This window comes from Carcharodon carcharias, chromosome 17, assembly GCF_017639515.1.
Source record: "Carcharodon carcharias isolate sCarCar2 chromosome 17, sCarCar2.pri, whole genome shotgun sequence".
NCBI classification, from domain to species: domain Eukaryota; kingdom Metazoa; phylum Chordata; class Chondrichthyes; order Lamniformes; family Lamnidae; genus Carcharodon; species Carcharodon carcharias.
In genome coordinates this window covers 73,910,010-73,937,728 of record NC_054483.1, presented here as the reverse complement: position 1 = coordinate 73,937,728, position 27,719 = coordinate 73,910,010, and the positions used below count along the sequence as shown (strand labels likewise).

The 27,719-nt window shown below is 40.7% G+C and overlaps 1 protein-coding gene across 3 annotated transcripts in view; it reads left to right on the top strand.

Annotated features, from left to right (window-relative positions):
- The window catches only part of acsl5 (acyl-CoA synthetase long chain family member 5), a 56,161-nt gene that overhangs the window by 6,853 nt on the left and 21,589 nt on the right, over nt 1-27,719 (top strand). For all 3 annotated transcript variants that reach the window (XM_041209647.1, XM_041209648.1, XM_041209649.1), the window contains exons 2-7: nt 15,461-15,622; nt 17,974-18,088; nt 18,179-18,243; nt 21,415-21,516; nt 22,996-23,095; nt 25,530-25,708. In XM_041209647.1, coding sequence (XP_041065581.1) covers nt 15,491-15,622; nt 17,974-18,088; nt 18,179-18,243; nt 21,415-21,516; nt 22,996-23,095; nt 25,530-25,708 — 693 coding nt within the window. In that variant the 5' untranslated portion in view covers nt 15,461-15,490. The remainder of the gene's footprint in view (nt 1-15,460; nt 15,623-17,973; nt 18,089-18,178; nt 18,244-21,414; nt 21,517-22,995; nt 23,096-25,529; nt 25,709-27,719) is intronic.

Here is a 27,719-nt window from a genome sequence, read left to right as displayed (position 1 = left end):
GAAAAAGCATATAATTGTGCAAAGATAGGTGGAAGGCCAGAAGATTGGACAGAATATAAGGAACAGCAAAGAATGACTAAAAGACTAATAAGGAGGGAAGAATTAGGGTATGAGAGAAAGATAGCCAGAAATATAAAAACAGATGGTAAGAGATTTTATAAATATTTAAGAAAGAGTTAACAAAGTGAGCGTTGGTCCTATAGAAAATGAGCCTGGAGAATTGATAATGGAAAACAAGGAGATGGCAGATGAATTGAACAGGTATTTTCCACCAGTCTTCACTATAAGGGATACAAGTAACATCCCAGAAGCAGCTATAAGCCAGGAAATGGAAGTGGAAAAGGAAGTCAGAAAAATTAGAGTCACCAGAGAAGTGGCACTAAATAAATTGTTGGAGCTGCGGGTTGACAAAAACCCAGGTCCAGATGGACTTCATCCTAGTGTCTTAAAAGAAGAGTTTGGTGAGATAGTTGATGCTTTGGTTTTAATTTTCCAAAGCTCCCTAGATTCAGGGAAGGCCCTATTAGATTGAAAGATAGCAAATGTAACTCGATTATTCAAAAAGGGAGGGAGACAGAAACAGGGAAACTGCAGGCCAGTTAGCTTAACATCTGTCATAGGGAAAATGTTAGAAACTATTACTAAAGAAGTTATAGCAGGGCACTTGGACAAGCTCAAGGTCATCAGGCAAAATCAACATGGTTTTGTGAAAGGGAAATCGTGTTTAACTAACTTATTGGAGTTCTTTGAGGAAATAACATGTTCTGCGGATAAAGGGGAACCGGTGAATATACTGTACTTAATTTCCATGGTACAGTGGGTAACATATTGGCATGGATAGAAGATTGGCTGGCTAACAGGAAGCAGAGGGTAGGCATAAAAGGATCTTTTTCAGGTTGGCAAGATGTAACGAGTGGGTGTGCTGGAGCCTCAGCCATTTACAATTTATATAAATGATTTGGATGAAGGGATTGAAGGGATAGTTGTCAAATATGATGATGACACAATATTAGGGAAGTAAGTTGTGAAGGGGACATAAGGAGGCTACAAACACATCTCGATAAGTTAAGTGAGTGGGCAAAGATCTGGCAGACGGAGTATGATTTGGGAAAATGTGAAATTCTCCATTTTGGCAGGAAGAATAAAAGAGAAGCATATTATCTAAATGGTGAGAGATTGCAGAGCTCTGAGATGCAGAGGGATCTGGGTGTTCTAGTGCTTGAATCACAAAAGGCATGCAAGTACAGCAAGTAATTAGGAAAGCTAATAGAATGTTATCATTTATTGCAAGGGGAATTGAATACAAAAGTAGGGAGGTTATGCTTCAATTTTACAGGGCACTAGTGAGGCCACATTTGGAATACTGTATACAGTCCTGGTCACCTTATTTAAGGAAAGATGTAAATGCATTGGAAGTAGTTCAGAGAAGGTTTACTACACTAATACCTGGAATGGGTGGGTTGTCTTATGAGGAAAGGTTGGATAGACTAGGCTTGTATCCATTGGAGTTTAGAAGAGTAAGAGGTGACTTTATTGAAACAAATAAGATCCTGAGGGGTCTTGACAGGGTAGATGTGGAGAGGATGTTTCCTCTTGTAGAAGAATCTAAACCAGGGGTCACTGTTTAAAAATTAGGGGTCCCCCATTTAAAACAGAAATGAGGCAAAATGTTTTCACTCAGAGGGTCATGAGTCTTTGGAACTCTCTTCCTGAAAAGGTGGAGGAAGCAGAGTTTTTGAATATATTTAAGACAGAGGTGGATGGATTCTTGGTAAGCAATGGGGTGATAGGTTTTCGGCAGTAGGTGGGATGCAGATTACTATCAGATCAGCCATGATCTTATTAAATGGCGGAGCAAGTTGAGGGGCTGAATGGCCTAATCCTGCTCCTTGTTCATATCTTCATATATTTTCTACAGTAGGCCTTCTGCGTTGGTTCTTGGCAGGCGCTAGAAATTTCAAGGATGCAGTTTAGGGTGTTGTTAAAACCATATGTAGCTCTTGTCCCCATCCCTACGGGATGTGAGCAGACAACATTATTCCCTTTGTCCCTACGCCCAACTGCGAGATTCCCACAAAGAGAGCTCCTCTTTGGGTTGCATATTTGGATGCTTTAACCTATTGCCATCTCTTCTGATCCTGATATTTTCTACCTCATAGTGGGGCTTGGATCTGCCTTCCTGTAAATTAGGTATGGCCAGGAGCATTCCTACTAATTACAAGTGTGCAGTGACACAGTGTTTGGATGTCAGGCACACTCATATCAGTCCTCTCAGGATACATAAGTTCCCACTGGAATCCCATAGCCCAAGTCCATTCTGTGGTCCCAGGTGGATTTTGGGGCACAGTAAGGGCTCCCTAGTGGTTGTTGTCATGGTCCCAGCAGTTGACATTACTGGGCTCGTGTGGGTGGCCATGGTTGTGGGAGGATCTGCAACTTGGCCAAGCTTGGATTATCACATGGTGCACCCTGATATGCCACTTCAAGATCAAGGTGCAGTGATTTAGTTGCAAAACAAATGGAAGTTGTATGTAGTAAAGGTTTGTAATCTGAAGGAAATATCAGTAATGAATATATACTACAGTCAACCATAGAAAAAAGTACAATGTATAGAAGATAAATTGAAAAGGTAGCTAATATGGAGAGGGAAAGAGAACAGTTGATCTTTGTATCTGAAGAAAGGTTTAAAGACCCATCTTGATCTAACAATAGCACCATACATGTCTACATAACAGCACAATTTTTGCATAGGATGGTATTTTAAGGACAAAGGTTTAAACATGGCACAGTTTCCAGACAGATAGAATAACCCATCTGACTCTTGATCAGTTTTGTATGCATGTTCATATCAAATCCTTTCATATTAATACAAAAACAAGAGTATAATTCTCTGCTAAAATTAAATAATGTATCCACCAGTTTGCTTTATAGTGCAAGTTACAAAATAATGAAAAGATTAAGGTTTTGTGCATTACAGCAGCGCACTTCCAGTAATTCATATATTTCCATATTCAGCTTAAATATATCCATTTCTTTATTGCAAAGAACATGTCAGTACAGATTGCCTGTCCACAACCTTTCAATGTTGTTATGGGCCATCTTCTCCTGAAAAGACAGAGAAGCATTGATTAGTCCACTCTCTACCTGCAGCGCCATTGCAACCTGGGCAACCCCAGCTGAGGAACACCTCACAGGGCACATCCGAGTCATGGCCCTTGAGCCACAAAGCATTCAGCCGAAGAAGCCAGGGCTCACCCTCTTGGCCAGTTCCAGCATCATTGATAGTTGGCACTCAGGCTCTTAACACTCCTGAGATCCACAAGGGGACAGCCAGCCCTAACACTTCAACACACTGATCCATGTCAACAGGGTACTCACTCTTCCTGTATGCAGCAAATATGTGACTTTTTTCTCCATCCCTCCATTTCCGCTCTTGAACTGGGAAGAAGTACCTGAGGTAAGTCTAGGTTGATCCACTCTTCGGTATTTCCTCCTCTCTGAAAAAGTGTCTTGGTTTCTGTCTCAGTGTTTCCTCTGACTACCAGGATCAGAACAAGAATACACAGTATGGGGATTCATAAACAGAAACAGAATCTGATCAGTAAATAAAACACTTCAGTCTAAAACACTCTGGGAAAGTTTTTGGCAGGGACTGTATTTTGCATTGTTATGGACATTAAACCAAATACCCTACTTGAATAATCTACTGATATAACTTGTAATACCTTGAGCATAGACAAATAAGTAATGTTACAAAATTGTGACAAGTTTTATTACCCTGGAACATCAGATAATTGCAATCAGACATTTGCAATAATGAAGTTTTCCTGTACGATGAGCCTTGGGGAATACTTTTCAGTGAGCAAGAAGAAGCATGTGTTCAATGATGGTCATTGTGAACGTCTTATATGTTAATCACAACCAGTGTCAACATTGCATATGTTATCCCCATGGAACTACTAGTCGAGATAGCATGTATCACCAAAATATAGGTTTTTAAATAAATTAATCTTGAAAGCTCCAAGGTATCAGCTCAGGTTTTGTGATTAGTGGTGAAGTGACAGCACTTGCCCTTGACCTCAAAGAAAGGTCCTCACAAAGATTTCTGTGCCATAGATTTCCCCCCTCAGTTTGAATCTGATGTCAAGTCAAGGGGATCCCCAGCCATCCTGCAACCCTGATGTCATTAACAGGCAATCACACAGACAGCAAACTAGGAAGTAAAAAAAATACTGACTGTTTTGCTTTTAATTAAAATTTTACAAACAGTGAAATGAATGATTAGGACATATACATGGGATTAAGGTAGAAGCTAAAATATTATAAATAAAATTTACAAAAAATATTATTTAAAAACATATATTTTATTTAATCAAAATGGAGGCAATTGACATCCCACAAACATAAAATTAGTTTTCTGGACCACTGAGGCTGTTCATCAATAATAATGAACTTAGTACGCTAGTAAAAACCCAGTTGTACCTCATTCAACAAGATGTAACTTTATCAAGTTTTTACAGAAAAGCTAATAGCATAAAAGGACAGGTTTTCATCACATCAGTGACTTAATTTGATTGCATACTATGGAGAATTGAACTGCAGTGTTGTGAATATCTAATTCATGGTTCATGCTTTTTTTAAAAATTAACCTTTTAGCCTTAGGACTTTTTTAACTGTAGAAATTTTAACTGTTGAAAATGGGGTAAATGCAAATAAAGCAAGTTTGGAGTCTATTGCGCTTAAAAGGCTGGGACCATGGTGACTTAAGAACTTAACAGATAGAAAGGTAAGATCATAAAACAGCAGGTGGAGAGTCTTCAGCCTTGGACGATCTATCAGTGAGCCTTTTGGTGGAGCCATGACATCTGAAATCCTTACAGTAAGGGCAGTCCAGAGAGATGTTTTTGTTTTTTAAAGTGAGAGCTAAATTAATTTAAAAGCTTTTGGTAAAATCTGAAGGGCTTGTAAAATCAATTTCTTTCATCAGATCAAATTGTAAGTAAGTGATAATTAACTTGAAACAAAAAACAGAAAATGCTGGAAAAACTCAGCAGATCTAACAGCACCTGTGGTGAGAAAAAAATTGAGAGTTAACGTTTCGAGTCTTTATGACTCTTCTTCAGAGCTAAAGAGAAGTAAAAATGTAATGAAATTTGTACAATTTAAGGAGGGTGGAGCAGGTGAAGCTGGATAAAAGGCTAGTGATAGGTGGAGGCAGAAGAGAGATTGCAGAGCTGTCATGGAAAAAGGACAAAGGGGTGTTAATGATAGTGTTACTGGCTAAAGGAGGTGCTGATGGTGGCACTAAGGTCAAAAAGCAGAATGTGATAATAGCGAGACAAGGGTAGCACAAGGGTAAGCATTAACCTGAATGTCTGTTTGAGGACATCCCAGAGGACATCCCACATTGTCATGGTGATGGGTGAACTCTCCAGTTTCAATTTATCTGGGTGTTTGCTGAGAGAGAGTTCCAGTTTGGACCTGTGTAATTTGCAGCCAACCAAGAAATAGCTGAAGTAAGTGATAATTAATGAGGCCTGTGCTGTAAGCAGAACAAAAAACAAACTTCATCAATCACTGTGCAAAATGCAGGTGAGGCTTAATCCCAGTTTGAATTTTGTGATGGAACAGAAACTAGAAGATTGCTTAGTTTAGAGTTAGTGAAAGAATCTACAGAAGGAATATAGTGAAAAAATCTACTACAGGTTCACAGAATCTTGTGGCAAAAGAAAGTAATCAGCAGAATTAGCTGGGAAATGTTGAGAAGGCAGCCAGGACAATTGGGACTGAGGCATCCAAAGTCAAAAGTTAGTAAATGAAAGTCTTACTTCTAAAAATAGCTGGAACAGTGGAGAGACTTAAATTAAAACTCCAGAGGACCTTTGCACACTTTTGGATGGTCCCAACAGAAGTATATAACACTAAGATATCATAAAGTATAAGAGAATTCTTGGGGGAGGTAAGAAGTAAAACTGAGTGCATAAATATATAGTTACAAACTATAGTCTTAACTTAATCACATTTGCTTTGTTTAATTTGCTGTAAACACAATAAAGTTGGGCTTTTGTTTAAAAGTGTGAAATCTAGTGGCATGGTTAAAACGAGGTGTTCAGATTTTTCTTTAAAAGTTAATGGTCCCCTAACAGGATTGTAAAAGCGCACACACCCTATCAGGAAGCATAAAAATCACTGACAACAACTCTTGGATTTCTGCTTTTAACTATTCATGTATGGACTTTAAAAGTTGCTGTTAGTTTGAGAGGGTAAAGACAGGAATCACTGATGGTTCTTCCATTACTACCACTGAAAAATCTGGGCCATCATCAGTTTACATGAAGCTCTACTTTATCTCATCATTTGTCAATGCTGTAATGTTTGCTTTAAAAATTTACTGTTAAACTTTGCCCTGGAGTTAAACTAATAAGCGTATTGCTTCATTTGAAAATGTCATTCAAGTAGTCTGAATAAGAAATGATTTTCTAATTTATTTGAACAAGGACTTTTTCTACATTGCCCCATATCATTATCACATTTTATGGTGCTATAAACTCTTTTCAAAAAAATTACAGTTGTGGATTGGCATATTTTCTGATAATTAACTGTCCAATAGAATCACACAATACTTTGTAATACGCAGTTTAGATTACTTAAAATGTTTGGATATTTCTTAAAACTCAGCCAGAAATCAGATTTTTGAAGTTACTCGGTACACACAAATAATCATTATCGTCTAAGTTACATTCACCGGCTTGTTCTTCTCTTCATGATGCTTACTGAACTGCTATCAATTTTTCCACTCTAAAAATGAGCAGACATTTTTCATTCAGGAAAAGAGGTATGGTGATTACAGAGTATGCCGCTTGCAGCTTTATATCACCTCGTTCTCAATCCATTAAGTGTGTCTGAATTTACATGAAGTCACCTGCCATCCCTCTATTTTTATACATTGAATAAAATGTTTATTGAATCCATTGCTTATTTCATTGTTTGACATGGAAATTTTTAACTAGTTAGAGTTTTCTACCAGATTGAAGACCTACCTACTTATATTAAATCCCATTACGACAAGTAAAAATTCCAACTGAACCAGACTGAGACCATATAAAGTAAGCAGAATCCTCTTCCTTTAAAAACAAGTATAACTATGGCTAATCTACTTGCACCATCAGAAAATAAAATTTATATGAAGACTGGTAGAACAAAAAATGCAATTTTCATTTCCTAAACCTATGGACCATATTCAACTATCAATTCATTCATATATCAGGATAGGGATAAATCAAAATTACAGTTAAGGGTTTCTGATATGATCCCCAAATGAAGATCAAGCAGTTTATTGGAATCATGATAAAGAACACTTTGAAATACACTCTTTACTGCTCGCTGACGTGTAAAATGACATGGGGATACGTTGGGCGTGCATCCTGAAGTCATTTAGATTCTCAGTTCGGCGGGTGTGCAGCTGAATCGGCTGAGTGCCCGCCGAACTGTCAATGGCCTATTAAGGCCATTAAAAAACTAATTAGCTTGATTTATGGATCTGCCCGTCCAACCTTAAGGTTGGTGGGCAGGCTGGGAGCCCAGGCGGGCTTCAGAAAAAGCATGAAATCTCATCCATGGGTGGGATGCGGTTTCATGAGGGCTTTTAAATGTTTATCAAATGTTTAAATAAAAGTGATGGACATGTCCCAACTCATGTGACAGTATCACATGAGGGGACATGTCAGGGAAATTTTTTTATTACCTTTCTGTCAACTTTTGAATCGGAGCCGATCTCACTGAGCCAGCACTTTACCTCAAAGAGATCTGTGTGATGTTTTGCGCTCATGCACGAAAGAGTGCACTCCAGACTGAGGGAATCCTCCCCACCCCCACCCACACAAGGAGCACATAGCGCTTCCTGGCGCACGTCACGCTGGGCGGGCCTTAATTGGCCCGCCCACATAAAATGGCAGCATGCGCCCCCCAACTGGGGCCACTGGTCAGAAGGCTGGTCACCAGCACCCATTCCTGCACTTGCCCCCCCCGCCCCCCTCCCCCAGCAGGGGGTAAATGTTCCCCTAATAATTACATGGAAATTTATTTGGTTTTTACCTGCTCCCTTGTTAACTTTACAATGATAAAAGAAACATAATTTGTTTTCCTACAAACTGTCTTAAATGCATCTTTAGCCAGTGCATTGAAAATGACTCGAATGTTGGAAGGACGGAATGCTGAGTTTTTGACATCAGAGTTGTTTGAGGTCTATTGGTACTCTTGGTAACTGAAACATTCAGAGAAGTAGAATTGCAGCACTCAAAGAATTAAAAGCATAAGATGCAGTAACAAAGAATGATTAAAAATCATTGATACTTATACAGATGAATACTAAGACTTATCACATATTCCGTAAAATATTTTTTCCTTTGACGTCATTTTTTCTGAAGAAGTGACACATTACAAAATGACTTTTTTTGCAAAAAATATACTTTATTCATAAAATATCTGAAAGAACATTACAAAACATTTCAAACTGGCCATCACAAAATGTGCAATAATATTCAAGCTTTCCACATAGATCATGTTGCACCCTGAGGTGCTTCAATACAATCAAGGAACATTACAGACATTTCAAAATGGTCATAAAAGACAGTCAGACAGTGCAATGGTCTTTCAGTTGTTCACATAGATCATGTTGCACTCTGAGGTGCTTCAATACAATTGTGATACATACAGTATTCATTGCACACATTCAATGTGAGTCATACAGCCCGAGGGGTCTATACAATTCCCAGCCACTCGGTGCACTATGGCAGAAAGGTCTTAGAACACAACCTTTCCTCATTGCGCCTTTGCGGCAGCTGCCACAAGCTTTAATGCATCCCACAGCACGTAGTCCTGGACCTTGGAATGTGCCAGTCTGCAACACTTGGTCAGGGACAACTCTTTGCACTGGGAGACCAACAGGTTTCGGGCAGACCAAAGAGCGTCTTTCACTGAGTTGATGATCCTCCAGCTGTGGTTGATGTTTGTCTTGGTGTGCATCCCTGGGAACAGCCTGTAGAGCACAGAGTTCTGTGTCACAGAACTGCTTGGGATGAACCTCGACAGAAACCACTGCATTTCTCTCCAGAACTTCTTTGTAAAGGCACATTCCACACAGAGGTGGACAATGGCCTCTTCCCCACCACCTCCACCTCGCATATAGGAAGGGTCTGATGGGGAGGACCTCTCGTACCATCAGCCAAGCTACGTCTTGGTGCTTGTTGGAAAGTTCTGGCAATGAGACATTCTACCAAATGACTTTGTCAGTCCGCTCGGGGAATCATCTGACAGGATCCACCATCTCCTTTTCCCGCAGGACCTCTAGGACATTATATGCAGACCACTGCCTGGTGGACTTGTGGTCAAAGGTGTTTCTCTGCATAAATCTTTCCACGGGGGAACAGGTGGCACGGCATTGTCCAACTACTTGGAGCATTTCGAGCATCATGGCCAGACCCATCCTTCGCAACACCGGGGACAGATAGATCCTCAGCACATAGTGACACTTGGTGTTTGTGTACTGACAGTCTACGCACAGCTTGATGCAGCCGCACTGGTGGCCATTAGGATGAGGGCAATGTTGGGCATATTTTATCCCCCATTATCTAGAGGCTTGTACATTGTGTCCCTGTGAACACGATCCATTTTTGACTTCCAGATAAAGCAGAAGATGACTTGGGTGATTGCCACAGCATAGGGGTAAGGAATGGGCCAGATCTGCGCCATGTACAGCAACACTGAGAGTGACTCACAGTGATGACCAGGTTCTACCCGCAATGGAGGGCGAGTATTGCTCCCACTTGCCCAATTTTCTTTACACCATAGCCACTTGCTCCCTCTAGTTTCTAACGCATGCCCTTGTCCCTCTAAACTATATCCCCAGCACCTTCCGGCAGTTTGACCTGACAGTGAAGGGGACAAAGGATCGGTCAACCCAGTTCCCAAAGAACACGGCCTTGTTCTTGCCATGATTTACCTTGGCTCCTGAGGTCAGTTCGAACTGGTCGCAGATGTTGATCAGTCTGTGCACCAACAGTGGATCTGAGCAGAAGACGGTGACATCATCCATGTGCAGGGAGACTTTGACCTGAGTGCTTCCACTGACTGGGATTGTCACTCCTCCTATGCCAGGATCATTCCTGATGGACTCAGCAAAAGGTTCTATGCAACACACGAATAGGACAGGGGAGAGAGGGCAGGCCCGCCTGACACCAGGTTTAATTGGAAAGCTAAAAGCAAAATACTGTGGATGCTGGGAATCTGAAACAAAAACAGAAAATGCTGGAAAAACTCAGCAGTTCTAGCAGCATCTGCGGAGAGGTAAACAGAGTTAACATTTTGAGAAGGGTCATGCAGACTCGAAACGTTAACTCTGTTTGTCTCTCCACAGATCCTGCTATGCCTGCTGAGTTTTTCCAGCAGTTTCTGTTAATTGGAAAGCTTTCTAATTCCCACCCATTGATTGAAACTGCGCTACAGATGTTTGTGTAGAGTAGTTGGATTCAATTGCAGATTCCCTCCCAAACCCTATTTTGGAGGGCACATCCACGGTGTATGTGTGCGATACTCTGTCAAAAACCTTCTCCTAGTCCAGGCTGATGAGGCAGGTGTCCACACCCCTCTCCCATACATAGGCAATCATATCCCTGAGTAGCACGAGGTTGCCAGAGATCTTACTGCCGGGCGCAGCACAGGTCTGGTCAGGGTGAATCACCAACTCCAGAGCAGACTTGACCCAATTGGCAATGACTTTGTACAGAATTTTATAGACCACATTCAACAGTGAAATGGGTCTCCAATTTCTAATTTCCTCCCTTTCCCCCTTCTGCTTGTGGATGAGGGTGATGATGTCCTTCCTCATGGATTCTGACATGCTGCTGGCCAGGAGCATACTCTCATACACTTCTAGCAGGTCTGGGCCGATCCGGTCCCACAGAGCCGAATATAAATCAGCTGGCAAACCATCGCTTCCAGGAGTCTTACTCTTCTCAAAGGACTCAAGGGCCTTAGTCAGTTCATCCAGAGTTAGTGGTTTGTCCAGACTTTCCTATGTATTGTTGTCTAAGACCTCCATGTTAGAGGACAGGAAGGACTGGGACGCCGTGCTGTCTGTGGGCTTCACATCATACAATCCGGCATAAAAGGATTTGCTGATCCTCAAAACATCGGACTGCAATGACTTTACTGAGCTATCTTCTTCCTTCAGGCTGCTGATTACAGAGCTCTCTTTTGGAAAAAGAAACGAGAGCACGTCTCATCCTGCTCCATGGAGCGGACTCTGGACCGGAAAGTGATCTTGGAAGCCTCGGGGGCAAAGAGCGAGGCTTGCTAGATCTTCACCGCTTCGAGGTCCTCTTTAACGTTGACCCCCATCGACTGCAGACAGAGTAGGTTCTGCATGTTTTTCTAGAGTCGGGACATTTCCCTCTGTTCCTTTCTAGCCTTCTGAGCACCTTTGAGGATGAAAAACCTCTTGATATTCTTGATCGCTTCCCCCAGTGTGACAGGGACTCAAAGAGGGGTTCCACAGGTCTCCAACCTTTGTAATCCCCCTTGAGTTCCTCAATGTTCTCTGGTCAACAGTTTCACGTTTAGCTTCCATGTGCCTCTGCCAACCCGCTGGTCTCCCTGTAAGTGACAGTTGCCAGTAGGAGGCAGTGGTCAGAGAAAAACACTGGTTTGACATCGGTGGATCTGACCATGAATGTTCAGGACACAAACAGGAAGTCTATCCTGGAAAAAGGGACCTGTCTAGCCATGACCAGGTGTATCTACGCTGCGCTCCATCTGCAGGGTTGCTGAAGACGTCATGCAGCTTGGCATCCTTTACTATTCCCATCAGGAGTCTGAACTTGGTGTCCAGTCTGCTGTCGGCCCTGCCGGATCATCCAGCTGCATCGATCATGCAGTTGAAGTCACCGGCCAGAATGACCAGCCTGGAGGTCGCCAGCAGCAGTGGGAGCTGCTGAAGGACCGTTGGCATCTGTGATGCTGAGGACTTCTGGAGGAGGCCGAGATAGATCATCCACTCGACATTTCTGGCTGAAGATTGTTGCAAATGCTTCAGCCTTATCTTTTGCACTGATGTGCTGGGCTCCTCCATCATTGAGGATGAGGATATTTGTGGAGCGTGCTTTTCCAGTGAATTGTTTAATTGACAACCACCGCTGGATGTGGCAGGACTGCAGAGCTTAGATATGATCCTTTGGTTGTGGGGTCACTTAGCCCTGTCTATCACTTGCTGCTTATGCGGCCTGACATGCAAGTAGTCCTGTGTTAAACAATTCACTGGAGGAGCCTCATCCTTGCTGGGTCAAAACCCTAGAATTCCCTTCCTAACAGCACTGTAGGTGTACCTACACCATATGGACTGCAGCAGTTCAAAAAGGCAGCTCACCACCACCTTCTCAAGGGCAATTAGGGAAGGGCAATAAATGCTGGCCCAGCCAATGAAGCCCACATGATCCAGTCCTTTGATCTACTCCTGCATAACCATAGTGTTCACAAATTGTCTCACTTTTGATGGGCTGAGGAAGCTGTTCTGAACTGCCCTGTTGGAAATGTTCCATTCAGGTGACATCAGGGACGTCAAGGAGCGAGGTTTGGATTGTTCTCTCCAATCCATTCCCCCTCGAGGCGTTGCTGCTCCTGACTTCCTGGAGCTGGGGTGCGCAGGACTCTTCATTGTCTCCAGTGTTCTGGAGCTCGGGTGTCTCCTCCTCCAGTTCCCTGGAGCTTTGCCGCTTCTTCGGTAGGTGCCGCCCTTGTCCTTCTTTGTCCAAAGAGTAGCAGCATCTGTCATCTGTGTATGATAGGAGTCACCTCTTACCACTTGTCTGGGAAGTGGCTTGGTCCGTATTTGGCCCTTTCTTCTTTTTGGTTTTCTTCACCAGCTGCCACTCCCCCAGTTGATTGTCTGCTGGCTCCTTCTCCATTGATTCGCCCTGCTGAGGAGTGGGAGTTTCAGGAAAGGGTGCAGATGGTTGGCCAACTGCTGCCTCAGTCTTTTCCTTCCTCTTACCTCTCTCTGTGTCTTCCTTTGTCCTATTGTGCTCACTGGAGGCCTTGATGGGTGGAGCTTTGCAAGCCTCCTTGGTGGTAATGACAGACACCATTTCATCTGCTTGCCCCTCCTTGGTTTTCACCACCTGTGCATCTGTGAGGCAGCATTTAGGGCAGGTCTTTAAGAGGTGGCCTTCCTCACCACACAGGTTGCAGCACTTAGTCTGTTTGGAATCCTTTGTCCGGTGCCCTTCCTGCTGCAATTCTTGCAGATGATGGCACTGCAGTTGGCCATCACATGACCAGATTTTCTGCAGGAGCAACAAACTTTGGGCTGCCTGGCGTATACAAGACAGCCGCAGCTTCCCCCAATAGCGAAGCTGGAAGGAGGATAGTGGATTGCTCCCTTACCATCCATATTGAATGTTAACTTGACCTGGCATTTGCTGGTCCAAATCCTGAAGGCGTCCTTGCCCTCAGTGCAATTCCCATCCTTGTCGGCATACCTGGCAAGGAAGATGAGCACATCAACAGCAGGGACATGGGAGTTGTAGATGTGCACAGTCTCCACACGGTCCTGTTGTGACAGCAGAGTAAAGAGTGGCTCCACTGTGATGATTCTCAGCTGTGGCTGGTCTCTCTTCTCCTCCAACGCCTTCAGGAATTTGACACAGGTAGCAACATTCTTGAAGGTGACATCAAAGTATCCAGCACTAGGGAAGTCCTGCAGACAGTAGCTGTCCACAGGATTCCAAAAGGATTCTCTTGATGAAGAAGGCATGGTTAATGGTTGTACCTCCTTCATTGTCTTTCACTGCCACCTTAACAGTGTTACATATCTCCTGGTTTGGGGCTTGATTGGTTGCAGCTATCGCCTCTTTAAGGTCCTGATGTTAGGCACTGAAGCCCTTTCAAGGAGAACAAGATACACAGAAGAGCTTCCAATATCAAAGCATAAAAAGGCCAAAGCCTTTGTTGAAACCCCCCAATAAAATAAATGATAACCACAAAAACGACACTTACACACATGCAGAGGGGACAATGATCATGGTCTCTCCCCTGCCAGATACAGTAAGATTCCTATTCACACATTGTACGTTTATGTAAAAGTGTCCATGAAGACATTGCATTTTTAATTTGTTCTTCATTTGTTCCATTTTTAGTTGTTCTAATTATTCCATTAAATTTTTGTTTTTTAATTTGAACAAATTTCAATTTATTTTTGTTCTCCAATGATGTTCTGGCAGTAGACAAGGTTTTCATCTGTCTTCAAGTGCCAATAAAATCCTTTCATATCTCAGGATAATTACGCTTAGGGCAAGCCATTGGCCCCATCTTAGGGGATCCATTTAGAATTAGCTCCTCCTCCCCACCCTTCAATTGATTTGCCTTCACTAATCTTTCTTGGAGTCCAGTCTATTTGCTTATCATTCTTCGTGTGACAAAAAAATTTCCTGATATCAGTCTTAAAATGTAACTATTTTGAACCAGTATTTCTTTGCACTACTCTTAACAATTCAATTTTAATGACTGGAATTACCCTTTCCATCCTATCCACAGGGATAGATTAGGTAAGTAATTGATTCAGAAATACAATTCATTAATAAAATCCCCCCCTGCAATAAATATAAGGCCAGTAAAGAAGGAAGCATGGGCAGTGTAGTATGAGGGAGGAGGAGAAGAAGAAGAAGAAGAAGAAGAAGAAGAAGAAGAAGAAGAAGAAGAAGAAGAAGAAGAAGAAGAAGAAGAAGAAGAAGAAGAAGAAGAAGAAGAAGAAGAAGAAGAAGAAGAAGAAGAAAAAGAAGAAGAAATTAGATTAGAATTTGTTGCAACGGGCAATAAATGCAGTGTTTAGATAATTAAAAGTAATATAGCAGCCAGCTTGATTTTTTTTCACACAGCTTTTTTTTAAAGATAAGCTATTTTCTTTTTGAGCTAAACATCAGTGGCCATTTGTGTGCTGACCTGTTGCCATGACATTGTGATGGCTAATTATCACATTGCACTGGAAGATGGATGTGGTGTTTGCCAATTGCAGTTCTTTAAGCTGATTGTATTTAATAATCAGAGTATGAGAAGAGAACTATGCTGCTGAGTTACTTTTAAATTCCTCTTGTGGTTTGTTTGTGGTAGATGTATAAAAAGCACACGTGATAAAATATTTTATGACTTAAATATACAGATTCATTAAGCTTTGCATGCTGTTTTAACTTGATAAATGAGCAATAACTAACCAACTGAGGCATTTATGTAACATTGCCAATCTATATGTGTGAGAAAGAGAGGTAAAAACAAAATTAATTACCATGTAAATCTATTTATTAAAATAATTATTGAGATTAATATTGTAATTAAACAAGTTGTTCTAAGAAGATAAGTTGTGTAAGATGTCTCAGTGATTGTGTTCTTTTTTGTTGTTGTGTAATTGCTTCAGGTTTGCAGCTTTGCTCCAGAAGTTTAAAAGATGAGCATATTGCTCCTGACCTTCTCTGTTCCAATTCTGGTTTTGATTGGTACTTTTATATACTGGGTGGCAACTAAGCCAAAACCTGTCGAACCAACATGTGATCTTTCCAAGCAATCTGTGCAAATTAAGGTATGTTAGACAGCTATGGTAATGAAATTCATATGGTCAAAATGATTTGAGTGGATGAAAATGTGTAATTTGAGGAAAGGTTTTTGGTCTAACATTTTTTTAACTTCATCCATATTTAGAATTTCCCCTTTTGGCTTAAATTGTGAAGTTCATCTTCTTCTGTATCAGAAGCAATATAACTGCCAGCCACTTTAATTGCTTGTTAACATTTTGACTTTTTCTTTTCCCCAATCTCCTTTCCTATTCAGAATGAGCTTCAAGTTGTGAAAATGTTCTACCAACATTACTACCCAATAGTTCCTCAACCATATGATAATTCATATTTATAAGTTTTCCCCTTGGAATTCTGAGATTGAATTGCTGATTGTCATAAAAACCCATCGGGTTCACTAATGTTCTTTAGGGAAGGAAATCTGCCATCCTTACCTGATCTGGTCTACATGTGACTCCAGACCCACATCAATGCGGTTGACTCTTAAATGCCCCTGAACAAGGGAAATAAATGCCGGCCTAGCCAGCGATGCCCACATCCCATGAATGATATTTTTTTTTAAATAAGTCCGCAACTGAACTCTGGTCAGCTAAATCATTTCAAACTAGAGAATCAATCCTGGATATTCCTGGTTTGTGTGTTTTATTATTACACTGGTTACTGAACTTATCCTTTATGCTATCTGAGAAGCTTTTGCATATCTAGCATAATGACTTGTGCTGTCAGGGAGAAGAACTTGGTGATGATTCATAAGTTATCGGTTTTGAATCCAATCTTACCCAGTCAAGACTATGAAACAAATATTTCATCTCAACTAGTAAGAAGGGCAGTTTCAGCCTGCTGCTTTTCCATTAAACAGTTATCAACAACGTTCATTTATATAGCGCCTTTACCATAATAAAATACCCCAAGGTGCTTCACGGGCATAATAAAATCAAATTTGATACCGAGCCATGTGAGATATTGCAGCAGGTGATCAAAAGCTTGATCAAAGAGGTAGATGTTAAGGATGTCTTAAAGGAAGAAAGCAAGGTGGAAGGGTTTAGGGAGGAGATTGCAGAGCTTAGGGCCTCGACAGCTGAAGGCATGATTAAAACCGAGATTCTTTAGAGCCAGAATTAGAAACTCTGATATCTCCAAGAATTTTGGGGCTGAAGGAGATTAGAGATGGGAGGAGGGGGCAAGGCCATGGAAGGATTTGAAAATGTGGACGAGGATTTTAAAATATCACTGGGTGCTCAAGGTGTGACTTGTTCAGGAAATTGAGAAAAGCTTGACTGCTGCAGTCACTGGCCATTCCAATGGAGGCGGGCTTGAAAGTGGGGCTGGGGGTAAATTCACAAATCCGGGTAATCTTGCAGGAGGTGGATCATCACTGGCAATGGCTATCCGTTTGTGGGCCGATTTGGGGATGCCACTGCCCCCCACCCAACTAAAACCAAAGCTGGGCAGGTCACTGGTTTGCCAATGGCTGGCCTGCGAAACCTCCTGTTTTAACCCTCACTTTCAACAATGATCACTGGCTCACAGCTGTGCTTGCTGGCTTCCCCTTTAGTGGTCTGGCAGCTGTGGTCATAGATTATTTTTCAAAATTTAAACCTCTTTAGCGTAGTCGGTGCTTCAAGATGGAGGCACTCTCGTGGCCATCATCTTACAGTGGCAGTGCCCACCTCTGCTGTTGGGGCTGCTGTTGTCTGAGTGGGCCTGCAGCCTCAGGTGTCCAAAGGATGGTGGATCCCAAAGTGGCCAATTAAGCTGCCTCCCAGAAGATCATGCCAAAGGGCATGTTGCCAAAAGATGCGGGATCAGAAATCAGAAATGGTCCTTGCCCCTCGCTTATTTTTAAAGCAGGCAAAATTCTGCACCCCTGTCCTTTTCTTAAACTGAATTGAGGTAGAGCAGCGCAAGCATTGTGTTGCATCTGAATATGGTATAAATTGACTTGGGAGTATTCTATGCAGATGCACTTTTTCAGCCTGGACTCACTCGGGGCACTGTTTTAAAATTAGGGGTCACCTTTTAGGACAGAGATGAGGAGAATATTTTTCTGAGGGTTGTGTGACTTCGGAACGCTCTGCCTCAGAAGGTGGTGGAAGCGGGGTCATCAAATATTTTTAAGGCAGAGGTAGTTAGATTCTTGTTAGGCAATGGGATCAAAGATTATCAAGGTTAGATGGCAATATAGAAATTGAAACACAAGCTATGATCTTATTGAATGGCAGAGCAGACTCGAGAGGTCGAATGGTCTACTCTTGTCCCTATTTCTTATGTTCTTCATCTGTCTTAAAGCACTTCATTACAGGTTTAAGCTTTCACCAGAGTAAGTTTATTTTTAATTTAACTTTTTTTTTAACTTCAGAATAGTGGAGGTGCCAGGCGATGTGCGCTATTGAAGGATGATGATGTGATATCTTACTTCTATGATGATGCTCGAACGCTCTATGAAGCTTTCCAGAGAGGTTTACATGTATCAGGTATTAAAATACACTCAATCTTGCAAATGGAAATAGTTACGTTTTTGCTTCATTCAGTATTCAGTGTCAACTATTTATTTTTCCTGTCAGGTAATGGACCTTGTCTGGGTTACAGGAAACCCAAACAGCCTTATCAGTGGCTTTCATACAAACAGGTATGTATTTTGATCAATGATGAAATACTGGAAGTAACATGGAGGGATCCAAACTTGGGGAAGAAAATTTTAGATTGTGTAGCTTCTGAGAACTGCTCCTTGTTTGAGAGGAGAAATTTTGTTTACTTTTTGGTTTTGTTTGAAGCAGAGGAGCAATTCTGAGACACAACTCCACCGCCATCCCCCACCATTAAATGGCACAATGTCTCTGTTTTACACAATGATTTCCACTTGAAATGTAGTGGCTGCCATGCGATTTAACTTTGTACCTTGGCTACCTTTCACCTGAAATACTGTTAGGCAATTGTATAAAATTGTCAGGGGCTGATAAATTGAAAGTCTTCATTCAAACTATGATTTTTGCCGGAAAATTCTGAACTAACAGCCAGTCACAAGACATCTACCTTTTGAGTTCATACATGTACACCTGCATAGCTAGGAAAAGCTGATCATATGAAATTATATACAGCTGAAACACTGCCCTGAATTAAAATTCATGACTGAAACTATTGCTTCAAGATGCCTCACTAATTTCAGTATCTTTATTAGCGTTTTGCAATTGAATCTGATATTTAATGACATCGGTATGATGCATCCAAATTAGTCGCTGCATTGGGATAGGAGTGGGTCATGACTTATTAATCACAGTACAAAAATCAGTCAGTTATCAGAATTAATATTCAGTAAGTATAACATAGCAGGCCTACATATACGTGGGTACCATAGCTGAAGATGATTGTTCTGTAGGTCTTGCTGACCACATTAGATTATTAAAATGCATGTAAAGAATAAACTTGTATTTCCATAAGTGCTCCTCAAGCGCAATGAGACATTTTCTTGCACTTTGCAAGAACCTAATTCACCAAAGCCATTCTTTTATGCTCCAAATAGGCAAGACGCTATACCCCATGCAACTCTCTACTCTTTTTCACTAACTTTTTTCTGCAACTTTTCCTGTTCATACTGACACTCTACTCCCATTCCTATTACTTAACCTGGTACTCTTCTTCCACCCTGTTTCAGCTGGTGCTCTTCCTCTACTCTTCAAGTTGCCCCAGTACCCTCCACACACCACTGACTCTTCCTCTGGCACTATTTTTGTCTAATGCCCCTCTCCTTTTCATTGCCATTTGCTATATTTGGAATTTTATAAGATTATTATATTTTGGGACTGTATCTTTAAACTTAGGGTTTATTAAGAAGGCTATGTAACCTATTCTGAAGTCCACCTGACAGTAAGCCTGGGTGGTTTGATTGTTAGAGATCAAAGGAAGGTTTAGATTCTTTTACTGAAAAGGTGGAAGATATTTATGCTTGGAAACAATGTCAGCAGTCTCTGAGTTTACTATGTGTAGACCCTGAGTCTCCCAAAGTCCTAGAAAGATGTTGTAGATTTTATATTGTAAACAGTTGTGCTGTAAACTATCTAGTTGCTGCTAAGATGAAAGAGAAAAGCTAATCAATATTTCTACTTGGATGCAAGGTTAATATGTTTCACATTGGCATTGGGAAGAGGGCATAAGATGACATTTTTGAGATCAGTTTGTAGACTTCCCTACAAATCAGTGAATATCACAGGCAGAAAGCAGTTGATCTGTGTGGTCAGCAGCGAGAAGAGGATGATTGGCTTTTCAAGCTACCTCAGCCTGATGCTGGAGTGAAACGGTCTCTAGTCAGAGGTGCATCCTGTAGCTCTCTAAGGATCCCGGGAGATTCTTCTTGATATGTCCACGGAGAAGAAGAAACATCAGAGCAGGCTTTATTACTGGTGGTGGATTTAGAAAACCCTCTCTGAAAACTTAGGAAAGCGCCTGGAGGTGGTCACTCGAAGTTTCTGCTCAGTGAAGTGGAGATTCAGGAACCCATTGGAAGCCAAGAACAGCTGTGCACTGTTTACTATGAGGACTGTAATTCTGTTTAGAATGTGATGGGTGAAAGTATTAAAGGGGAATGCCACTTTCTGTAGTTTAAAGTAAAAGTTGCCTATGTAAAAGAAGTGTTATTTTTTAGTCATTTGTTTCAGTAAAAGTTTTAAAACATGAAATCTTGTCTTGTCATTCTTCCAGTTAATAACTGGAAGTTCAAATCTCCTTCAAAGATGTATCTCCACAGAGCATGCGCACGAAATAGTGCAGAAATCTCCCTGAGGCACAGAGCTGCTGCAGGCAGATTACTTTGTTTATTATTATTTGAAATAAAGAAAAAAAAATTATTCAGACATGTCTGCTCATGTGACAGTGTCACATGAGCTGGGACATGTCAATGAATTTTAATAAAAATTTTTATTTGATCTATAAAGTTTCATGAAACTTCATCCTACCAGTGGGTTGAGGTTTCATGGTAAATGCAAAGGCCACCTGGGCTCTTTGCCTGCCCGTCAACCTTAAGGTTGGACAGGCAGCTCTGTTAATTCTTTTAATTGCTATTTAAATAGCCTTAATAGGCCTTTGAGTTTGGCACTCTGGTGAGCGGCCACTGAACTGAAGATCTGAATGACGCACAGTAATGTCAGGACGCACACCCAACGTCACTATGCGTCATTTTATGCATTGGCAAGCGGCGCTCCCGCATGCCAACCAGAAGATTCAAGCCATTATCGTCACTGGTATGAACCTATTTCCTCACTACCACCCACTCTTCTCTTCTGCTTTCCATCTGTGTGTTACCTGGTGATGCATTCTGCTCACTTGCAAAGAAGATCAACTGATGCCTAAGTTCAGTGGCTAATGTACCAGACCAGCCTACTCTTTATCATATGACACAGTGCTAGTGGCCCTGTTTGACATCACTTATAAACTAGAGGCAGGAATTTCCATTCTTGAATTCAGTATATGATGGCAGTGTTTATCACCAAAGCACTGGAACCGTAGGAGGAGGATGGAGGCTAAGCTAGTGCATTTGTCTTTGGACTCAGTTTGGTGATGGTAGTGGTTGGTGTGGGTGTGGGGGTGGGGGTGGGGGCGGGGGTGGAAGAAACAAGAATTAAAATTCTACTGGCTATAGGATATGTGTGTGAATAGGAGCAAAACGTGACTTGCATGCCAGCTGTCTGCTTTTTTCTTTGTAAGGTGAAGAAGGCTTTGTGAGGTCAACTGGATGGTAGGGGTGAAAAATGCAGTGGTCTTTTAAGTAAACAGCCTAAGATTTAAAACGTTTCTCATCTACTTGCAGGTATCTGACAGAGCAGAGTACCTTGGATCAGGCCTTTTACATCGAGGGTGCAATTCAACTCCAGACCAGTACATTGGCGTATTTGCTCAGAATAGGCCTGAGGTGATGCCCATTGATCTATCATATTACTAAACTTAACCACTGCAAATTCTTCTACTATTAATAATTATATTTTGCAAATCCATAGGTTTGAGATTTAATTTTTAATTCCTGGACTTATATTTTGTCAATCCATAACATTTCACTAGATTTCTGTAGATGGGGTATTGGTGACGGGGTCTGTGAAACAGATTGACATCAGGTCAGCTTGTATTGTCTATGATTCAAAAAAAACAGTATAAATTGTACAATTTCTATCCATACTCCTTTTTTAGGCACCTCAAGACTTCGTGGAGGCTAGTAGTATTTTTGCCCACCAAAAATAAGTAGGCAAAACACTTCATTTAGACTGAATGTAACACTTTTCCTACATATACAGGCCTACTGAATTCAAGCTCCAGGCGATGGAGCCTCCTTGCCAGTTTTAACGATATAAAATTGGTGGTAGCACTTAAGAATTATTCTCCAGTATAAATGGCTAGCAGATGAGACTGATAAAGTCCCAGTAGCTGCTTGACAATAAAGACCCAAGACCAACTTCTTCAACAGAGTCTTATTCTTGGTGCATAAAACTCTACAGGATACTTGTCTCACTTATTTTACCTTTTTATGCATACCAAACAGGGTACTTAGCTCGTTAACTAATAATGACCATTTAAACTCCTTGAGAGTTAACAGTTTCCTTCCCCAACAGAGATCAATGTAGAAAATTATATTCATATTGAAAAATTCTCACTGATCAACTCATTTGTACTTATTCATCCAACATGCAAAGAAAAAAGCCAAATAAGCAACTAAACTCTGGGATCAAACTGTTCACTGTTCAAAGATAATCTACTTAGCCTGGGCTAAATCCAATAATTAGATTAAGTCAAGGGTGATAAAAGGCCATTGGAGCTTCCTCACAACATTTAAGAAGTGTTTAGATGAGCACTTGAAACTCCATAGCATACAGGGCTATGGGCCAGGTGCTGGAAAATGGGATTAGAATAGATAGGCGCTTGATAGCCAGCATGGACATGATGGGCCGAAGGCCCTGTTTCTGTGCTGTATAACTCTATGTCTCTATGACTTATCCCCAATTCTCATAGTAAAACTCTTTCCATTACCAGTTGTTTGGGTAATGAGGCCTGTGTGCTCCAGTTACCTAACTCTATCATGTCTATTTGGTGAATATCTGGCAACATTGTCTTCTACCTGTCTTCAGTGCCCTTTCTGACCTGAATAAATGGACTTGGCTAGACCTGTATTCAAACAATGTCCCAGTTTCTGCACATGTATGTTGCTGTAATGTTCTTTAATATTTTAGTGGCATAAGAAGCTTCTTCTGTAGATGATTTTGTCCTGAAATTGCCTAATGCAATGTCCTATAATTTCTGTTAATAACAATATTTTGTAAATGGATATAATCAGATTTTTTTATATTTGTAACTCATGGTCTGTTTAATAATGATATTAATACCAGAACCTGTCTTTTAATAGTGGATAATTTCTGAGCTGGCTTGCTACACCTACTCTATGGCAGTGGTACCATTATATGACACTCTAGGACCTGAAGCTATTGTATACATCATTAACAAAGGTATGTGTCAGTGAAGAAAAGATTTTTAATTGTCAAATGTGAAATGTAAAGTGTGTTGTGTGTAGGACCTACCTGCATTTAAAGTGGGAATTAGCCTTCTATGTAAGTTGTTTTGCTGGATCATTCTGCAGCTCACTACAAGGTCCAGTCACCTGCTTCTGCATCCCTCAGTGACAGTGTGTTAAATAATTCAATTGTACTAAAATAAACATTTGTTTTTCCGGGGATCTGCAATGGCAGGCTATCATGTATGTGGGTTTTCTCTTTTTCCCATGTATGTTTACCAGGGAAGAAAGGTTATTTTTATACAATAGAGTGTGCAAATAATGGTTTCACACCCTAGTCTGGTGGCTGTGGGTAAACCAACTACACACACAAAATATTCTGGTTCAAGTGCCTGTAATAGCTGAATTCTACTAAGGTAGCAATAAGTGCTGGCCCAGCCAGTGAAGTTCACATCCCCTCAATGAATCTTTAAAAAGTGAGGATGGTATGACTAACCTCATGGGCTAAGAGGTGGAAATATTTTGTAGACTTGACAAAAAGAGGGTATCAGATAAGGCACCTCTATTAGCAAACTGCTAGGAAGGATAGAGTGGGTAGCTAATACTATAGTTTTTAATGTACAAAATCTTTCATGTCTCCAGCATGGCATCCACCTGCAGACAGACTATTCCTTCAGTTTGTAATGACAGGAACAATTCTGTGATCTCACTGCAAGGAAACCATTCCTTAAGTGAGTGTTAGTTGGAGAATGGAGCTGATTCTCCAACCCACAGTAAACGTGGCTACCAGCAGGAGGTCCAGATTGACAGTCTCCTACATAGGGCTGGATTTTCACTACTGAGGAGGGTAGCTTGAGTTGGGAAATTTCACAACTCACTAGAACTGCCTCTATTTAAAAAGTGTCCTAATATGTGTGCTTTTCGGCCTGCAGGGGCAGTATAGAGTCATGACCGCTAACCCCGGAAGCAGACCATAGGTGGCCATAGGTGGGCAAGTGCTGAGGTGGGCTGTTTAGAAGCCCACCCTCTGTTCTCTGGAATTTCATCCCTGTTATTTTACAAACTGTTAGGCCCTCTATCCGTTGCCCCTCACACCACCTCAACACCCCTTCCCAGCACCTTTCATGGTTCCTCATTCTCTCCATGCTAACTCATGCCCCCACCCATCCTCTTGCCACCTCCATAGCACTCACTCAGTATCCACCATAGGCAGACCACAGGAACCATGTGGAGATGAAAATATAAACTTCTAAAAATTTAATACAGCTCTCACTTCTACACATTTGATAGTGGAAAAAACTCCCATTGATGAAATCCATTCAAAGCTTTTAAATCTCAAATGTTTAATCTCTCAAAAGAAACAAACAAAATTTATATTCAAATCCCACATCGAAACCTTTAATAGCCTCTTTAAAAGCCTCTTTAAACTGTCAATCAAACTGTGAACTCAGAACCTCCGCTGAGGTAATTATAGTTTTGAAAATCAGCCAAGTGTTCATAATAGTCCTTGGAGAAATGTCAGTGAAGTGCTCCATGGAAATCACACAAACAGATGCCAATTCTTTCCTAATCTAAACTGGATGGTCTGTCAATCAAAGCAGTCCAGCAGAGGGTTTTTAAAACTCTGACAACTTCTGCTTGTTTTGTTTTAATGTTTAAAGAGTAGGGCACTTTTAAAAAAAAACTTTAGATCATGTGATCTTATCCACCCTTCAAAAGCATTTACATCTATTCCATCAACTCCAAAAGGAATTGAAGCCCTAGCAACAGCCAAAATGGGATCTTTTGAACTTGGCACTAAGTTCAAATGGCCCTGTTCAGTTTGGGTTACCCTCCAATGTGAATCATGACACAACCCCTTTTGCCCTACCAGCAAAAATTAAACCTGTTCGAAATGGCGGTGGGACTTCTACGTTTAGGTCCTGCTCGGGATTTTTAAAAGTCTGCGGAATCTGACCCATAGTGTCAGGCTATGGACTAATTAAATTGAGATTGAGAGCGAGAACATATTTGTAGTGTCTTGGAAATAACTTTTTTGTCATTTCGATAAGATGGTCTAAGGATTTAAATGGTTCAAAGTATATTGCAGTTTATCCAGTTATTGGTAGGAAGATTAGAACAGACTTGATCCTTTGTGATAAGACTTGATTAAATTTATGGTTTTAATGTCGATCGACTAATCAGATGAAGGATGGAGGTAAGTAATTGTGGAGAGCTTAAATGACACAGGTTACTTAAAGATTTAGCGATATCACAATTTTCATTTAACATGTGCTATTAAATCACTGTTTGAAATTTGAATTGTTTCATTCTATGAAAATTGAATTGTGCAGTCCCATAAAGGCATTGATACAATCATTGGCAAGCTTTTTGTAAGTGGAACATATTATGATGAAACAAGTTTATTAATTTTAACATTCCTCTGGTAGCTGAAATTTCCACTGTGATATGTGACAAGCCAAACAAAGCTAATACTTTGCTGGAAAATTGTGAAAAGGACCTTACTCCAAACCTAACAACTATTATTCTGATGGATCCATTTGATAATGCTTTAAAAGAACGTGGGGCAAAATGTAGAGTCGATGTTCTCTCAATGAAAGAAGTTGAGGTAAGATGGCAGGACAGAATGGCTGTTTGTTCTTCATATAACTACGAAGCAGAGATTTTATCAGTCAAGTGCTTTAACTGAATCGGTGGATAAGGTCCTTGCCAACATTGAAAGTGCATAGTTGAGGAACTGGTTCAGATTTAGTGTTTTGTTATTAATCAAACCAGATGTAAAAGGTACACACCAATATAGTTAATAAAATATTCAAAATACTGAAATTGCACTTAAAATCACAGGATTACAATTCTTTACCCTGGTGCACACTATTCCACTGTTGTACTTAGATGAACAGAATCCAAATGATGGATGAGTTTGCACAAAAGTGTAACATTTCACTAATTGTAAAAATAAATTCAACATCTAATCTTAAAGGCATGGTGAAGATTTCTTCAAGTCCACCCTTGTTTAATTTTGATACTTGATGTGCTATGGAGTTAAATCTTCATTTCCTAACCAGCAAGGATCTTCTTAATCAGGCTATGAGCTTACTGGATTTATTTGACATAGAATCATACTGAGCTAAGCTTTTGCTCTTGGGGCTTTACTAATACAGTTTTCAATGTGCTACATTGCTGGGGGAAGCTACAGTTAAAATTTGGAGCTTTCTCTGATTCCATATATAAGCAATTAATTTATCAAAAATATGGGATATTAATGCACAAGAAGTTTTAATTCTAATGTTGCACTAAATGAGCTGGATGCATTCTTGCTTATCCCTTAAAAGTTACAAATGACACATTAATGTGCTTCAGAATTAAGGGTGTAAATTTCTCCTTCATTTGGGGTAATATAGGTTTCTGTGCCCTGATTATTACCTTCCTTTTTGACAACTTTTCTGTTCCCTTTCCCTGCCTATTGCATGGTATGCTGAGTCATTGCTCTGTCAATATAGGTAATTCTAGAATTGTAGAAATTAGAACACCAAAGGAGGCCATATTGTCCATTTTGTAGATGCCAGTGAGCTTGTTGTTGTGCACTACCTATTAGCTTGTGATTGTTTTAAACCTGCCAACATCTGCAAGACTCTCCCTCTCTCACTCTGGACTGTCCAATGTGAGTATTGTTCCAATCTTCAAAACAACAGCCTTTTCTTCTGGACTCTGATATAATTTCATTTTGGAGAGTGCAGTGGCCTTGATCCACACAATATTCTAGAGGTAGCTTTAGTATTATGTAAAATCTGTTTTCAGACACTACTGCATCCTAGTCCTTGACAATGCCAGTTAACACCGTTGATTGACCCTTTAGTGAAGGGTATAATTATATCCATATCTATCATTGTGCACCCATCAACTGAAAATGTATGTATTTCTTGTGACACTGCTGGGACAATCCCAGTTTGAAGATTGAGAAGATTTGCATAGAATTTCATTGCACTATGGTCCATTTGATCCAACAGCGCACTGATAGATTAGGCAAATATGCTCACGCTATCTTTGTTGATTTTCTCTCTGGGTTTTAATACAATGCAACCATTCGAGCTTATTGAGAAATTGAAAAAAACCTTGATGTTGACCTTGATCCTATTCTCCTATTTTGGATCAGTGATTTCTTTCACAACAGGACCAACGAGTGTTAGTCTCCAAGATTTACTCGGAGCCCATGTTAATGAATACTGGATCTCTTCAGGGCTGTGTACTTTCACCTTTGTTTTTCAACCTTTACATGAATGATTGTCGATCAGAGCACAACAATGTAACAATCCTGAAGCGTGCTGACAATATGGCACTTGTGGATCTCATAAGGAATAATGAAGTAAACTAAAGGAACTTAGTGGAGAAGTTCGTAAAATGATGCAATAACAATTTTCTTAAACCAAAAGAGCTAGATGTAGACTTTTTGGGGAAAAAGTCAGTTAATGGTATTGTTCCCATTAAGATTCACAATGTGGACATTGCTAATTAGATACCTGTAGTTAGCAATTATTTCAAAGTAGATACTAAGTTGAATTTGAGGGAACAGAGTACGGACGTGATAGCCAAAGCACATACATGATTATACTACCTCAGAA